The 17,308-nt window shown below is 39.3% G+C and overlaps 1 protein-coding gene across 1 annotated transcript in view; it reads left to right on the forward strand.

Annotated features, from left to right (window-relative positions):
- The window catches only part of lrp1bb (low density lipoprotein receptor-related protein 1Bb), a 239,100-nt gene extending 227,582 nt beyond the window's left edge, over positions 1–11,518 (forward strand). The window contains exons 85-92 of the mRNA XM_028393416.1: positions 429–603; positions 923–1,027; positions 4,769–4,882; positions 6,643–6,719; positions 7,330–7,420; positions 7,704–7,854; positions 9,326–9,400; positions 10,431–11,518. Of these exons, the coding sequence (XP_028249217.1) occupies positions 429–603; positions 923–1,027; positions 4,769–4,882; positions 6,643–6,719; positions 7,330–7,420; positions 7,704–7,854; positions 9,326–9,400; positions 10,431–10,571 (929 nt within the window). The 3' untranslated portion in view covers positions 10,572–11,518. The remainder of the gene's footprint in view (positions 1–428; positions 604–922; positions 1,028–4,768; positions 4,883–6,642; positions 6,720–7,329; positions 7,421–7,703; positions 7,855–9,325; positions 9,401–10,430) is intronic.
- Positions 11,519–17,308: the final 5,790 nt, after the last annotated feature.

The raw sequence follows: 17,308 nt of genomic DNA on the forward strand, positions 1-17,308 counted from the left end.
TGACATTAGCATATAATCGCTAAAAAGACAAATTGATTTGAATTATGATGCACAAAATCCATAGAACAAAGCAACTGCAGGCTGCATGTGGAAGAAATAAATCCCCTATAGTAATTTCTTTGCAAAAACAACATTTTTTCAGATAAACAAAATCAAAAAAGTACCGTCGAACCTTTGGGTGTTTCTGTACTGAGCTGATAATGTTTTTTCTTTTGCTGTGCTTTCACATAATGGGTTGTGGCAAAAACAATTTCAGCTTCACATCATTAGTATTTTCCCACTGATGCTTGCCCAAGGGGTGATATGTTTTCATCTGTGGCTAAGATGTCATTTGATGTGGATAATTAACTCCCATTAAAGCCCTGTACAATTATAATCAACCCAGCTTAAACTATGTTCCCGCTCTCCCCTCTCTGAATGTGGAGCAGACATCTGTCATCACTACTGCGTGAACTCAAAGGCCTGCACGCTGTCCAGCAGCGGCTACGTGGAGTGCGTGTGCCCAGCCAGGTTCGAGGGAAACAAGTGTGAGGTGGACAAGTGTCTTCGATGCCACGGAGCTCCCTGCCTCATTAATGAAGAGACAGGAGACGTGGTGTGCAAGTGAGTTCTGCCCATTATTTCTTGAAATAATGTGTAAGACTTGATTTATGGATAAATATTAGTCACAGCATATTCTCAGGTCTCACCCACTAGCTGCTGACAGAATGAATTGATTTGATTAAATCTGAAAAATGGTTTGGGTCACACAACTTACAGTTACTTAGGTCTAAGTGACATTAGTGAATGAGAAGGCAGGTTAACGCTTTTTAACATGAATTGTGCATATGTTTGACTAAAACCACCACTGAGTCATTTTGGCTTCTTGTAATAGTATGGTTTTCTGCTTGTAACTAGAATCCATTATTTCTTCACCCTCCAGCTGCACAAATGGCAGAATAGCACCAAGCTGTCAGCTGTGTGACGGATATTGCTACAATGGAGGCACCTGTCACCTGGACCCTGACACCAACCTGCCTTTCTGTCAGTAAGTCACTGCTTAATGGGTGAAAGCGGGAGGAGAAAAAAAACCCTTAACATTCCTCACTATTATTCACACTCACACATTACTGTTTCCATTCAAATGCTGGCTCTGTGCCCCAGATGGCTTGGCTTTAAAAGCAAGAACTGAAAGTCATCACGAGGTACCATTTCTTCGCTAAGATAGATCGCTTCCTCTGGAAAAGGAAATTCTTAAATTCAGGGAGGGTTTGATGTCACTGCGTGGAGGCCATGGATCAGCAGGGGGGCCGAGTGCCTGTACGCCATCTTATGCCGTGTGACACCTCTCTATGGCTTAAGGTTTTTAGGGAGATAAAAATGGTTTCAACCTTCTTCAAAGCCTGCTATTCTGAACATATCTCACTAAGCTAAAAGCCTATGTCAGGACTCTCTTTAAGAAGTTTTTTTTCTTAACAAATAGGCTGAGTTATGTGTCACTGGTTCAACATACCATGAAAAAATGTATCGTACAAAAGCTTGACTGGCAGACGTAGAGAAATCATTGTGGAACACCACTCAAAGGGCTGCCAATAAATTAATACCTCCTCCACTCTAATCACATGCAGTGCTGTGTTAAAAATCTGTCCAAGGAGGAAATTGGAAAAACCATATCAAAAGCTCAACTCTCTCTTTCTCTCTCTTTTTTTTTAAATGCCTATTGTCCACTGTAGTTAAATTGAAATTTGCGGTCACCGCTCACAAATTCCAGGGGATAGAATCAATTTCTATGCAAATGATTCCATCTTATTCACTGAGGTTAACAGATCCTGATAATGCGGTTTATTATTTGCTGTGAAGACCAGAGATTATGTGAGATGATGGATACGTCGGTGTCAAGATATCATAATGTTTGACCTTAATACCCACAGTAAATGTATATTTCATCATGTCTTCCCAAAGCAAAAACCCAACAGGGGCAGTGCTGCTTCTCTTGTGATGATTAGTCTTGTATTAAACACCCAATAAAAATGACGTTTTAAATGTAGAAAAGTATTTAAGCATTTAGCAGGAAGAGCAGCTCTCCTGTGTCATTTTTGTCCTCTGTAGTTCAGTTGTATTGGGTAGTTAGATAAATAACATTCATTTGTTCAAAGGATTTTTATTATTTATTTTTTTCTGCACACATAATGCCCTGTTCTTTATTATCTCTACGCTGGTAAGTCTTTCACAGGTGGAGCCCATTTAACAAGAAGTTCCCATTTTTATGTCAAAGAAAATATTATACTATTTTTGTGTTTTTCTGTTTGTAGTAGGATTATAGGTTATATTTTCAGCAATGTGATGCACTGCCAGGTCCAAAATGTCACCACCTGGACTTTGCCAGGCAAATAAGTTAGAACTCCATGTACCTGGACATTACATTAATATGTTTCAGTTGGTAATTCAGTACAGTTCTCTTTTTTAAATGGTCACATTATTGACCTGCTTCATGCAAAAAAATGTGTATATAAAAAAAAAAAACACACAATTAAGGAGATGCTAAAACTAGGAGAACTGTCGAACATTATTGAAACCTGGAAGGGTCATGGTGGACCATGATCTTTCAGGAAGACATGACCATCCAGATTGATTGATAACGATATGAGATCATTTAAACATGGTGAAATCAGATGATAAAAAAAAAAATCAATAGTAGATTTAAGGGATTTGTGCACACACAATGTGAAGGGGTGGACTAAACTTTGTAAAAGTGTCTTAAAACTGAGTAAAGAGTTAAAAACACTTCAGTTTGCTATAGGGATGTCCCGATCAGGTTTTTTTGCCTTTGAGTCCGAGTCCGAGTCATTTGATTTTGAGTATCTGCCGATACCGAGTCCCGATCCGATACTAAGACTAAGATTCTCTATAAAGGCGGTAAATAGGATTTCAGACACGCAGCAGCTCATTGAGACCTCGCACCAAAAGCAACTGTCATACCTAGGCCTGTCATGATAACAGATTTTGCTGGGTGATTAATTGCGATAATCGATAATATTGTCATTTTGAGACAATATGTTCTATGTATGTACTATGTTCAACTAATATAATGATAACGACATACAATGCAAGTACACCCTTTCAAAGATCAATAAACTTTAATTTCTAAAGAACATTTAACACTGGAAAGGCCCTCAATCATCAACATTATTATTATTATTGTTATTATTAATGATATCAATATTAATGTTAATATTATTATTATGAGTAGTGGTAGGCCTATTACCATGGCTTATCTGAGCATAGTCAATGGAGTTAAGTCAAACCAACTAGCACGTCATGAGCAACAGAGAGCCAAACAACACGCACTCTCTGGGAGTGGGCTCACATTTATGCACATGTGCTTGTGTGCGCACGCGTTTGCGTTTGCATGTGTGTATGCGCTTGCATGTGTGTATGCGCATCAGGCCGCTGCAGACAGCTGCAGTGAATTTTACAAATGCCACCATGTAGACAGAAACACATAGAAACTGATAGCAGAGATGGCACCAGAGGACTGGGAAAGAGAACTAGACTGGGTGGCGCTGCAGCGAGTGCCGCCAGTGAGAAGGCAGAGAACTTCACTCGTACAACGCGGACTCTCTCTGAGAGCAGGTTCTATACATGAGCATGTTTAGTGTCGTGGTGAATTGTGGCAAAGTGTTGAAATGGTGTTGAGCAGCTTCAGAGCTCTCTGTGTTGCTGTAACGTCCAAGCCCTGCAGCGCTGTGACGCACCGTGGCGACGCAGACAGCGAGCTGACTGTGGTCTGTGGTCTCTCAGAACATCCCGTAAACGTTACACAATGAGTTAAAAAAATAAGAACTACCTGTTGATTTGACACATTTTAAGACAGAAGCCGCGGGCCATATAAAGTGCCGCCTTTTGACGCTGGAGTGACGCCTTTTGTCATCCAGTCTCTTTGGCAGCGAGAGGGAGAGAGAGAGAAAGAGAGGAAAACAAACCAGCATGCAAATGTAATTTATCGCGGCCGAAAAACTTAACTTATCGTGCAATTAATTGCTTTATTGTTTATCGCGACAGGCCTAGTCATACCCCTACGCTACAGGACACAGAGCCACCCTGCACAGAAGGCGTTAACTTTGAGAGCCCTAATAAATATCTGAGTCCTGATCGGGAGGTAACATCTGATTCCGATCGAGTCTGAAATCACGTAATCGGGCACGATTTCCGATCACGTGATCGGATCGGGACATGCCTAGTTTGCTATAGAGCATACACACTGGAATCAGTTCATGTGGAGTGATGAGTCCAGATTTACTTTGTTCCAGAGTGATAAGAGGGCATCAGGATAAGAATGGGGTCAAGTGATTACCAGAATATACTGAATACCTGATTTTTTTTAACATTTTTTGTTTAACTGTTTTTAGGGAGGCAGTGTATTTCTTGTGTGTCATATATTTTACACTGTTTACAACTCTCTTTAGGTGGTTTTCTTTTGTCATGTTATTAGTATCAGCGTTTTGTCATGAAAATATGCATCCCAGAGCTACACTCCTCTAACAGATTCTTCCTTTGCAGATGTCTCCCCTTACTTGGTGAGCAGTGAAGTTGATTTGTGTTTGTCACATGATTTATTTTGCTAATTTCCTTGATGCAGAAACAACACTGACTTACTCCATCGTATAACTGTAGCTGCTAAAAGGGTGTCAGTCTCCATTCATCAAGCAGACAGTGACCAGTTCAACAATATATCTAAATATATACATTCTCTGGGCCCTTTTATCACTCCCAACACAATGTTTTGCAGTTGCACGTCAGGGTTCAAGAACCAACGTTGTGATGAGCTGGCCAACCCCTGCGATTACTTCTGTCAGAATGAGGGGATGTGCACATTAACAGCTCTTAACAAACCACGCTGCAAGTAGGTCCCTCTCACCTCTCCAGCTGTATTCAGAGCCCACTCACCTCCCCGTTGTACACAACCCCACCCCCACTCCATCCGGCTTCATTTCAGCCTCAGTCCACTACCATCTACGCTCTCTTTTCCACAGTGCCACTTTGTAGCAACTTATCATGTAATAAGTGCTGAGTACAGAAGTGAAAGCAGTCATATTGAAAGATTGAGTAGTCACATCACATACAAAATATTTTGGATTAGTATTTTCACAAGATTGTAGTGATTATAGTGACATTAAAGGTGCCATAGGTTTCCAAATATTTCTTGTATGAAAGAAGACCTTTTTTGTTGATTTCTCTAAAATATATCGTTAATAAAACTTCCTAGAGGTAACAAGGGGATACTAATCAGGTGCAGAATTAAGTGTGTTCTTAATTAAACATACAAACACCGATGCTCAATCTGATAACAACAGTTAACAGTCTTTCCAAACACCAAGCTCCCAAATGTCTACTGGAAAACCCACTTTTTGTACAGACTTTCACAGTTAAACCACCAAACATGAAACAAATCTCAGCAACATGAAAATTCATTTAGACTATTAAAATGATGGTGTCCAGCTGGTGCTTAAGTAACCGCATTTTAATCAGCACTGCCATTAACTAGTGCTTTTATAATGTACTGGTTTTAATGTAATGTAAGCTAGATGTTTTTTGGTTAGGCTTGTCAGCGTCTCGTGGTGGTATCATAACATGAATATTATAAAATATGGAACTTTATGGTACGTTTGTATCATCATGACTAATGATAGTAGCAAATGCAGGAGATAAAATGTTTCTAATGTTTTATTCACATTAAACTAACACCCCTCAGCTTGGACTAAAGCAGCTACCAGCTGAAGAGGCACTTATTACATTATCAGTTGCTGTAATTATATACACACCTTTGTTGCCCCTTACTGCCACCCATCCCATTCACTCCTCACTTTGCACACATGAACTGAGGCCAGATCAAAACATGACACTGTGTATGTGGCTATCCGTCTGTGCATTCGCAACCTGTGCATGATGGCTAGATAAATATGACCAATCATTGCGTTTAAAGCACATGGCCACACATCTCATCAGTACTTGGTGTTTATCTGAAGAGAATTTCTTAGTCTGAGAGAGATTCTTGGTTTTCCAAAGGTGATCTACATTCACGTCGCTCCAAATTCCTGTTAAAATTCATGTCGCTGACATTTCGCCCTACAAAGGCGTTGATTCATTCCTCGTATGTATTGAGCTGCATTCTTTGATAGCTTAGCGCTCCGCATGTAATTTAGAATAATTTCATTGTGTCATCACAGTGCCGCACCTATCAGATCACTCATGCTTTACAGACCCATCTGCATCAGTCGTGTGAAATTAGATCTCACCTCCTCTAACAAGGGTCATACATCACGTCCATCAGATCCCATTGGAACACAAATGAGATGACGACCTGTTGTCCCGCTGTCATCCTTTGATTTTTTTTTAACACACTGAATATTCAACATGTAAATTCACACACGCACTGTTTATGGACACATCTATGTACATAGTGCTCTCTCTCCAGGTGGTGTTTTGTTTTTGTTGGATCAAAGCACTTCATAGCAAGACTGAATCATAATGTGTTGTATATGTAAGCCACAGTCACATCATACCGTAGTTCATTTTTTGCAAAAGGTGTTTTCTCAGCTGTCTTCTGCACTACAAAAAGTATGCTAATAATGTTTATTTATACTCTCTTTTGACCTCCTTCAGATGTTCAGCCAACTGGGCAGGAACTCAGTGTGAGAGACCCGCCCCTAAGAGCAGCAGATCAGACAACACAAGCGGAGGTGAAAAATAAAGAATTCTTATTATGACCTTAAAATCCCCTGTATGCATAAATGTATTTATCCCCTACATAGTGCATCCTTTTCATTTCAGTGGAACATGTTTATCTGAAATTATCATATTTGTAATCATCTTTGCAGGCAAATCTGTACTTTCTCCAACTCATGCACCACATTTGGACTCAGTCCTGATTGACATCCTAACTAAACAATTACTGAACTCCAGCCAACCTCGCCAATTTGCATTACTTGAACACAAAGCCTTCACTCAGCAGGTTTACCTCATTTGCATTAGAGGAGCTGCTGTTACCAGGCCATCATGCTTTAGTTTTATGACTGCTCAGTCTTAAAAATTAATTTGGAATACATTAAAAATATCTGCAAGAAACTTTGTGTGAGATTTTACCTTTGAGACTTCCCCTAAATTAAGATTCCTGCAGGTGTTGGAAATGATTATTGCCTTATAGCGCGTCCGTCTTGGACACTGTGTTCTCTAAGAGGAGTGAGGAAAAGACATTTTCAAAGTCGGCCTTTTCTGCAGCTATGGTCACTGTCTGAACTCATCTCAGGTTCTTTTGATCACTAGCTGTGTGTCCTCTGTCTGTATCCACAGGGAGCATAGCCATCATAGTGCCTCTGGTCCTGCTGGTCATCTTGATCGTGATGGTGGTAGTAGGTGTTTACATTTGCAGACGGAGGCAAAGGTACGTAGATGAAGAAATAAAATATGAATAAAAAGAGACCCCGTGCTGCTCAGCTTTGAAGATGAATGCTATGTTTGCTTTTGTTTGTTTGCTCATTTCAGTATTTTACTTTCTGCACCAAGCCTCTGATTAGAATTCAGCTTTTAGGTCTAAGCAGCTAAACGTATGGACTCTTCCATGTAGTGTTATGTGATTTGTCATATGGAGCTGTGCGGCGCTGTACGGCACGTTGACCTGTGTGTTGTGTGTCATGTTTATGATGGCTCGCTCCGACACACCTCAGGGGAAAGCGTGTCCAGAGGCAGCCCATGACGAACGGTGGCATAAACGTGGAGATTGGAAACCCGTCATACAACATGTATGAAGTGGATCATGACAACCATGCTGATGCAGGCAGCCTGCTGAGACCCAACTTCACACTGGACCCTCACAAGGTAAGCTTGTTTCACTTGAGCAAAGCACTAATGAGATTATTGAAATGGAATTATTTAAATACTCTTTAGTTTGTCATGGAGCTACAAAGCGTTACCGTTAGCTGGCAAACCACCCTGTCTCAGCTGTCAGAAAGCTGTGGTTATACATATTTGCTTTGCATGCAATGAAGTGAACAAAATAATTAAGTCTGAGTATTGTGAACTACATTATCTGGTTAAGTCATATGGTATTTTGCAAAGAGTCCTGTACAACCAGCATTATACTTGGGTGCACTTTTTAAATTGTGGCCTGTTGCAGCTCGCATTCTGCGGCGCAGCATTTTTGTGTCAGACTACTTGATCTTCTATACGATCACTGAAAAACCACATACAGGGCTAGTGAAGTGAACTGAAAGTAAAATAAAGCCGCCAATGCCAAATGCAAGTTGCTACAGCTAGCCGGCTAACTGCCACTCAGCTATTTAAAGCTATTTGTTATATATTTGCATTTTGGCAAAAATCACAGGTTTGCAACATTGATCGCTATCCAGCTAGCTGTAATTTAGCTTCCGTCTATGTATCTCATGTTGGCTACTTTGTAATATTAGTGAATAATGTAGAATAATGGATTAGTGGCAAGCTAGCCATGTTTCAATTTTGAGAAGATATAACAAATTCAAATTTCTACAAATTGTCAAATAATGCTAATTTTCTTTACTAGCAAACTGTGTGTATGAAATTGCGTATATTCATTTTTATCTATTTTAAATTCTGAAACAGAATAAAATCTGATTTAATTGGCTTTATCTTATGCTCAGTTTTCAGCAATGCTGCAGGACAACACTACGTTTCCTTTAACTTCAGGAAGACGAAATAACACCTACCTCCACTTTCAAACTTTTTCCACATTTTTAAAAATAAATCAGTAATGTGTTCTTTGCCTCTGGTCCAGCTGTCATTACATGATATCTAGCATTGGGTACATCAAATGGAATTACATTTGGCTTTGCAGAGATTTTGTAAAAGCTGGCTGGTGTGCAAGAAAGTACAGGTTCCATGAACCAAGAGGTCTTTCCATCTGGCTGGTGATATATTCTGTTCATAGCTCTCAACCCCACACTAACACCGAGCATATCAAATGAATCGTAACTCCTTCCTGATGTTGTTATCTGGCTCACCTGCTAGATCTTCAAGCTTAATGCTGTTGCTTCTTGTACTGCCAACTTTGACATCTGCTATTGTGAGCACACTCTGGCTGTAATTTTAACCGAGACATGCCGGTTTGAATCTAAACTAGCTTTTCTGTTTCATTTCTCTCTCTCTGTATTCTACTAATTTGTGACTTCTTCCGCTCAGTGCAGTTTTATTTTGATTTTCACAAACGTTTATAACCTCCCTACTGGACTGATTATAAAGTTGAATCACGTAGCAACATTTAAGTCAGAGTCTAACTGAATGTACTTGAAAATAGATGCTGCTTGTTTTGTTGCAGGGGTGGTGTGTAAAATCCAGTGACCCTCACACCTTGGGCATGAATTCTGTGCCCAAGGAGGTGATCCCTGGACAGGTGATTTTTTTATAAACTTCTCTTCATGTTTGTCCATAAAGACAAAAAAAATTAACATGTTAAGTGCAAGCAATCATTTTGCATCTACATCAATTACCACCATGTTTTTTATTTCTCCGGTGGAAAATCACCATCATCCACATATTTGTGTCATCATTTCTGATTGAGTGGGCCTGTATTTACCATGCTTTTACTGTGTTAACACTTCCTGCATGTTTGCACACATTTTCTGTCTACCTGAGTGTTTCTGCCACTGCCTCATATGGACTTCCCTTAAAGCTGCACTAATAGATTTCATATTAATATTTTATCAATGCTCTACGGAGAATTTGCACCCAACTGTCCAGGAGGATTTGGATTATATTACTCTATTTTAGCTCATGTTTTTGGTACCACAAAGAGCTAGTAAACTAAAATTATCACATAGAATTCAATCCATACAGCTAAAATGAGTTGAGATTAGATAATCTGCTTCTAGGAGTGTTACAGCAGAAAACTGGAACAAAGTTTATCCACCCAGTAACAAAAACAGTTAACATAAGCATATATGCAATTACTAACAGAAAAGAAGTACAATCATTTTAATATTTGCACATTGATGAACTGTACATATAAAGGTACGATTGGGGTCCATTTTTTCCTCCTCCCTTGGAAGCTGTGTGCTTACAGTTCAGTTCACTGACTGCCTGTCCTTCAACATGACTGACAAGAGGCTAGAATTATAGACTTTCTAAAGGATAAATAACTCCTTGGGAAGCTTGGAGGAAACACTGACACTCTTATCCCATCATGTGGTACAAAGTGGTATTGCACAGGGCTAGCTGATCCACATGCTAACTTCACAAAATTTCAACAAAATATAAAATGTTTTAACACAGAATAATGTTTTCTAGTAACATTCTAAGAAATTGTACCTTTGAATAAGTGAAATTGTTTGTTGCAAAAAAAATGTGTGAGAATGGAATTTCAACTAGGTGAAGTGATTTCTATAAATAAATGCTTATTTTTATCTTCTTCCCTTCCTGTTTAGCCCATGAACTACTCTAACCCAGTGTATGCAAAGATCTATATCGACGGGCAAAACTGCCGCAAGCCAGTCATCAGTATTGACGAGAGGAGAGAGCTACTCCCAAAGAAACTGGAGGGGACAATTCATGAAACCGCCGCATAGCCTAACTTTACACTTTGTACTTCTTTTTTTACCACAGTGTACAATGTATAATATGAAGGAGGAAACCAGATTTTTCTATTTCCTACGAGGCTCTTAGGTTTTACTGTTAGCATCAGCATCATGTCCTTGTTGGTGTGCTGAAGAGTTTTATTTTCCATTTAAAGGTTTGCTTTCTAATGTTTGTCAAAGATAAGTCATACAGCGCTATCCTGTATACTATATGACACAAGTAAAGCTGCTGATTTGCAAAAACTTTATTAACACCATAAGCCACACTTGTGCACAGTCAGAACCTTACAATGCTAAAATTTGTACCCATACCTGTTTCTAGCTTAAGAGGAACGAGGACGCTGTGAGGGAAGGTTCTAATAAATTTTTCTAAATATGTGAAACAAAGGAGGCACTTGATATACGGACCACCGAGCTTCATCACTAAGCAGTTGAACTCGTTTTTTCTTTCTTTTTTTTCTGTTCTGTGCCTGGCGGAACTTCTATTGACCACCACAATAACACGATCTTTTCCTCACACAATGTGTAATTCCACAGGTGTTGTGTCTTTTCCATTTCCATGGGTTTCCACAGTAATATATGAACTTATCTTTTTGGTGAAAGAGATTGAAGCCCACCCTGAATGTTCTGTTCTCTGATCAGATTACCAGATACTGTACTGTACACTGAAAAGACAGATACTGAATACCATATTTTTCTAGGTCTCACATGTGAACAGATGGATTAAAGATGTAGAGAAGGGAAGAGATTTACCACAGCTACAAAAATGGATACTAAGAGTTATTATAGAACACATCTGTTACTTCGGAAAAGGAAGATGATAAATATAAGAAATTTTATAATTTTGTATTTGATTTGTATGTTGTTTGGCTGCTTGTATTTTGAAGAAATGTATTAAATGTAAGTACTTTTTATATAAAATGTAAATCAATATTGAATAAAGGGGGCTTATTTCCACTTTGTGTCTCTTCTTAGGCCTCAAACACATAAATGATGAACATCATAAGAAGTTCTATGAATGGAATAATTGTATGTTATGTGATATAAACGCAATGGGTCTGTTCCATCGGCTTATTTAACCAGTGATCAGACTCTCAGAATTGTTACACATGGCCACTGACCTGACGAGTCAATCAGCCATGTGAGGTCCTCTACCTGCTGTGCAGAGGAAGGTGGCTGATGGAGGATTATTGCCCTCCCAGTGTGTACAGGAAGGCCAGCACCATTTATTACCTGGAGGTGGGGACACAGTGCGGGGCCACCTGCTGCATGATAATTTAGTCTGCTTTTTTACTTTACTTACAATGGCTGTCTCTACACATTTCACCTCCTCCCTCACCATGGCAACCAGAGGAGGAGGCAGCAGCACTCCTGCCCTTTCTCCATCTGTCTGTGCCATCGGCTGGATCTGCCAGCCCGCAGCATTTCCACGATGAGACAAATAGATCACACAATTCCTTAAATTCTTCTCCACAGTAAAGCTTCATTTTAGTCAGAAATCTGATGTGATAAGAGGACTGGCCCAAATGGAAGAAAAAGTTGATCAATTCTCATATCAGTATTAATTTAAAAAACAGATAGATACAGAATGAAATAACAGAAACCAATTTCGAAAACATCATAGCAAATTTGGTTTTTTTTTGGTAACTTTTAGTTCAGTAATCAAGTGCAGCAAACTATTTAAAATGAGTGAGTGATTTAAAGTGAGTTGTTTGTGCTGATGATTGTCTCCTGTGGCTCATACTAGAGATGTTTTCTGTAAAAACATTTTCAGTGTTCAAGAGCTTAGATTATTTTATGACGGTGAGAAGCAACTTCATAGATCCCTGCCCAATGAAGCAGATACAAATGATGGTAATAGTGGAACAAGGTTGCACATTAGTAGGTCCAAAGGATAATGTTTCATTTCAATTTTCAGAAATCATTTCCATGTAAAAAACAACATTCATAAAAGGCTGGAAGGCTCTTGAAAGAGTGGAGGGATGTTTTAAGCTGTGCTAAAGGCAAAGCTTGGTAAAGGCAGGAAGGAAAAAACATTAGAGCAGTGATTAAGTACAGAAGGGAAAGAGCTGGAAAAGCTGAAAATGATAGAATAAACCTCCATCTGATAAGACAATGAACAGACTGCAAGTGTTAATATAGTGAGGTTGCATGCTGGACATACAAAGACTGTATATGTAGGTTAAAGCCTAAACATTTTTATGAATATGGCCCCAAACGGACAAAAAGAAGCAATCAATTTTTGGCAGATTGCAAACTATGAAGCAGTTAAAAAAAAGTAATGGCAACAGATTTGAAAGTTGAAAATTGATTCAAGGTTTTTTACAAAATCCAGAAACTCCCAAAGCAGGAGTGGAGCATTATGACAGAGCTAGTGCTGGAGAGGTTTTTGTTGTACTTAACATAAATACATTTTAATTGAAAGTTTTCCCTCAAATTCTAAAGACACCATCAGTACATTGAGAACAGGTGAACAGTGGCAAACCATGATTATTGGAGCTGGAGTTCTGCTTTTGGTCCTTGGTCAGTGCACCTGTCACTTTGTAACCAAACATACAGTACATTGATGTGGCCATCTGCCCTGTTATCAATCTGTTATCAAGACAATTACAGCATTCAAGCAACAACTGACATTTTGAAACAAATCAAATTTCCACAGCTAAACTTTTGGCCTTAAAGGTAGGTAACAGGAAATAAAGACAAGTCAAAACCAAAAACCGTGGGCATACTAGTTACACTCTCCAGAGCCTGCTTGTTGTTATGTAGCCTTGGCTGGAGTTTTAGTCCTTTGTTGGCTTTAAGACCCAGTCTTCTTTTGTGGAAATGAGGCAGGAAATGGAACAGCAGAAAAATGAATTATTCACAGGAGTAAAGACAGCTTCCCATTGAACCCTCACGTGAACTTCAGCTTGGTTATCATGTAATCATCATTTGAAAAAAAAAAAAAAGTCATATCAATGACAGCTAGTGGAGACAACATTAAATAATTTTGCTAAATTAAAACACTAGAAATTAGTGTGAACCCCAAGCTCATCATAAAACAAGTTACTAAATAGAAGAATAAATAAGTCAAAGTGCTCTGATGCTGAGACTAAGGGGCAACAGTGGGATAGCAGGGTTGTCCAATAACCGGAAGGTTGGTGGTTCAATCCCAACTCCTCCCTAGTCACTGTTGTGTGTTCTTGGGCAAGACACTTCACCCTAGCCTGTGGCGCGCCTTGCTAGTCATTGTATGACACTGCTTGTGCAGCAGCCGTAACGAATTTCCCTCTGGGATTAATACAGTATCTAAAATAAAAAATAAAAAAAAAAAAATAAAAAAATAAATGTACAGTATCACTTCAAACTCTTTGTGGTCCTCAGCTGATGAAGACCTCCAACTCAGTAGTAATAAAAAAAAAGAAAGGACTCTTGGGCTGCCCCCCAAAGAAAAGTGCAAAAGACGAGAGAAACAGAAATTTGAAAACAAGTCTTTAACTAAGCTCTGCCCGGTGCTCCCCTCCCCTCACCTTGCCTATTGATTTTTTTGTCTCTTTTCCACTTAGCAAGCATCACCATTCTCCTGCATAAACATCAGAAAAACCCAGAGGGCTCATCTCTCGGACAGAATCAATAACGGCAGGAGTCGTATTCACATTATAAACAACAAGTCCTGCATACTCATGCCACAGCCTGCGCCCAGGAAACTGCTTATCACTCCGTGTGCAGCGAGTGGGAGGGACACTTCACAGACACAAAACTACAAGAGAAACTAAAAGAGGAAGAATGGGTTGCAGCTTTGCATATGGTTAGCATTCCTGACAGCAGCTCTGGTGGTTTGAGTTTGAACAGCTGACTCTTCTTTTCATACTGTCCTCTCAACATTCCTCCTAAAAAATTGGAAAGAGAAACATATTTTAAGGTGACATCAAAACGCAGAAGTGACCTTCATCAGCAGAAGAAGACACAACGTCACTCACAATGTGGAAGGAAACATGGACGAGAATGCTTGTCTAGGTGCCTGTGTGGGTGAAGGTACACCCTTAGGTCTTTTTCGGTTTTGGTGTCAACTTAAAATATGTCTTCCTTTTAGGGATGCACAATAACTATCGCCAGAGATAATTATCGGTCCGATATTCAAAAAAAAAATTGTCATTCAGATAATTCCAATAATTAAAATTTATTAATTTTCACCAATAAATAGAACCCATAATAGTAAACCTAAATGGTTTGGATTTCACACATATTACAGTACACAAGTCCTAACCTCGGCCCTCTTCTTCTTCTTTGTTTTTTTATGGTGGTTTGGTAACAAACATGGCACCGCCGTCATTAGTGTGGGACTTTTTCTCTATTTCAGAGAGACAATGCAATTGCAATTTGCAATATGTGTTCTGCGGAGGTTCCGAGAGGAGGGAAAAAGACTTCAGCTTTTAACACCTCGAATCTCAAAAGTCATCTGAAATGTCATCATCGCAGCGATGGGATATGGAAGGAATACACGGATAAGTCCGCTGCTACTGATACTGAATCACCACCAGCAACCAAGAAGGCATCTGGGCTAGTGGATATTGATGAGGCGTTTGCAAACGTCAAAGAGTTTGATAGAGACGATCCGCAATTAATGCAATGCAATTGAATCAATTAATGAGAAAATCGAAATTATAGCATTTGACGACCAGCCCTTTTCTATAGCCGAAGATCCAGGATTTCGCCAATGAATGCATCATTTGGAGCCGCGGTAGGAAGTTCCAAGTCGTCGCTACTTTCCAGACACAATTACCAGCCTTATCCGATGTGCTTGCCACATGTCCATACTCTGATCAATAACAATACACAGGACATCAGTTTTACATCAGACATATGGACGTCTGATGTTAGTCCGGTGTGTATGATGAGTTTGACAGTGCAGTGGCTCGATGAAGACTACAACATGCACAGTACAGTACGACATTACATTTTCAGGAGCTCTCCGGCTCACACAAAGCAACGGCAATCAGTCAGGCCTCTGAAACTATGCTTTGGCCACATAACCAAAGAGCGCGTGCACGTCGTCCTGAGAGACAATGCACGGAATATAGTGCATATATAGTCAAGGCTATAGATGAATGGGGAGTTGCTAGTCTGGGGGCTGTGCTGAGCCAAAGGAGTATATCTGAGTGTGTGTCAATTGAGCGAAACATCATAGGACATTTGTACATTTTTTTGTGAATTTAACAATTACATGTTTGACTTGAGTGCATTACATTTATGTCTGAAAGCTTTATTTTTGTATTATATATAGCACTTTACCACTGGTAGCCTGTGTTAACATTGACACTGATTTGACAGTCACAGATTTCTTTAAATTGGGTTTCAAATTCTTATGGAAAATGTTGCTCTGACAGACTTTATGTTCTATGATGTGAAGTAACTGAAAACCCTTGGTCTATTGTGCATTTAAAGCATTTAAAGGTTTTATTTTATATTAACAGAGTTTTGCTTACTTGAAATAACAATAAAAGTTAATTTGAAGAATTGGAACTGCTGTTGTTTATTATCGGTATTGGTTATATGAAGCAGGAAGTTATCGGTTATTGTTCATGATCAGTTGTAAAAAACAGTTATTGTGCATCCCTACTTCTTTTCCATTTTTTTTAGAACTATTTAAGGACAGTATGACACAGCACGATCTTTGATACTGAAATACCAAAGAAAGGGAAAAATGGTGTGTGACCACACCACAAGGCCGTTCATATCCTCTTTCAGCATCAAGTTTGACCTGAAGCAGTCCCAGTGTACAAAAACAGCACAAAAACAGTCCTGTACTGCGACCACTAAGTCAACACTTACATCTTATTTACAGTCCCCAGTTAACCTAACATGCATGTCTTTGGTTTAATTCAGTAAGGAACTTTGTCGCTGTGGAAATGTTAACCAGTGCACCACATTTTACACAAAAAATGAAGGTGGTAAATATGTACACTGTGCCTATTACCGCCCTTACAAATTCTTATATTACATTTTCATGGTGCTGATGGGATGAAAACACCAATAAATGTGATTATCTAAGTAAACAACAGGACTAGGATTAGGTATGTTTAAGCTAAGGATTGTTTGGAATTCTCAGGAAATTAATAGTTTCAATGACAAGACTCACAAATTTGTTTGAAGTCTGCTGTGTCCATGCATTCGGAAGCTTAGCCTGCACTCTGATTTATCTCTTTTCTTTTTTGTTTTTTTTTTACCCAAAAATGTTGGTCAACAACTTGTCAGATTTACATACTGTTGGAACAGCCCAAATTGGATGATGGTCTGTGTCCTCACAAAACCTGACTAATGACCGGATTAAGGGGAGGGAGTCTGGGATTGGAGCTGAATTGTAATCCCTGTGGAGAAAGCTACACTTTCAGTAAGCCTGCCCAATAAATCTGAGCAAGGGTCCACTCTTTCTTTGGTAGCTTTTGTGATTCTGCAGCCCTTCTGCTCTCAGCTTTTGATCGCAGCAGCTTTATACGCTGCATGTGTACTGCTACAGGATTTCATATTTGACACTTGGACATCTGTTCTCTGCTCAGTTGCTAGTTTAGGAGTTTATATGACTTCATTTACATACAAGGAGTGTTACATCCAGTATTTCGTTCTAAAGACAACATGTCAGTATTATTTTTTTCAGAAATACCAGAAGGATCAGTAACTCTCGACTACAGAAAGACACTGGACAGGCTTAGAATCCATTTTCCCCCAGGATGTAAACAAACATGGCAAAC

Source organism: Parambassis ranga, chromosome 21, assembly GCF_900634625.1.
Source record: "Parambassis ranga chromosome 21, fParRan2.1, whole genome shotgun sequence".
NCBI classification, from domain to species: domain Eukaryota; kingdom Metazoa; phylum Chordata; class Actinopteri; family Ambassidae; genus Parambassis; species Parambassis ranga.